The following is an 861-nucleotide window of genomic DNA, read 5'->3' on the forward strand; positions in this document are numbered from 1 at the left end:
CCCCCGCGCAGTCGCGGGCCGCGTCCGCGGGCCGCGTTTTCGGGCACACGCGTAGCGCGCTCTCCCTTCCACGCGTAGCGCGCCCATAGCGCGCTCTCCCTCCCACGTATAGCGCGCTCTCGCTTACGCGCATGCATAGCATGCCCATAGCGCGCTTTCGCTCCCACCCGTTGCTCGCACTCTTTTCGCTTTCGCGCTGCCGCGCCGCCATGGAAAGGATGTAGTATTAATTGCGCAAATATATGTTTACAAGTATATGTGTATTAAAAATATAATGATTATACAAAATGAAATATCTGAGAATTATAAGAAGTATTGAGAAGTAATATTAAGAAAATATATATATATTTTGCAAAATATGTATGAAATAAAATGTATAAAGTAAAAATGTCTCCCGTTTGGAAACGTTACATTCGCTTCCTGAGATGTTCTCTTGAACGCCAGGGGGATCGTCGCGAATAACGCTTTCCGGGGGGATGCGAATGCCGGGGTGAATGGCGTCCCCTCGATTTCGTAAGGAATTGCCTGTGGTGCCTTCCGTTCCTCCTGCCCCTTCGCTTCAAGGTGCAGGGGCGTTCGAAATTGCGGGAAGGTATGACGCCTCCTCGAATGTTGCGTTTAAAGGGAGACACATAGATGCCTCTTCGAATACAGCGTCGTTTCGCGACGCGGCGTTCGATGGCTTTGCGTTCAAGGTCGTTGCTCGCGGCACTGCTGCTCGCGGCACCGCTGATGTTCGCGCAGCAAAATACTGGGGGATCCTAATGATAGATGAATGAAAAGAATAAAAAAAGATATCTCTAGACAGATAATCTCTCTAGATTAGTTATACTTACTCGTAAAATGCACCTCTGCAGGAGG

General features: G+C 49.2%; 1 protein-coding gene across 1 annotated transcript in view; it reads right to left on the reverse strand.

The window, feature by feature from the left end:
• Window positions 1–559: 559 nt before the first annotated feature.
• Window positions 560–861, reverse strand: part of LOC105461116 — a 2677-nt gene continuing 2375 nt past the window's right edge. The window contains exon 6 of the mRNA XM_011707606.1: window positions 560–761. Coding sequence (XP_011705908.1) covers window positions 560–761 — 202 coding nt within the window. The remainder of the gene's footprint in view (window positions 762–861) is intronic.

The sequence above is a fragment of the Wasmannia auropunctata genome, unplaced genomic scaffold (assembly GCF_000956235.1).
Source record: "Wasmannia auropunctata unplaced genomic scaffold, wasmannia.A_1.0 LD336101.1, whole genome shotgun sequence".
Lineage (NCBI taxonomy): Eukaryota > Metazoa > Arthropoda > Insecta > Hymenoptera > Formicidae > Wasmannia > Wasmannia auropunctata.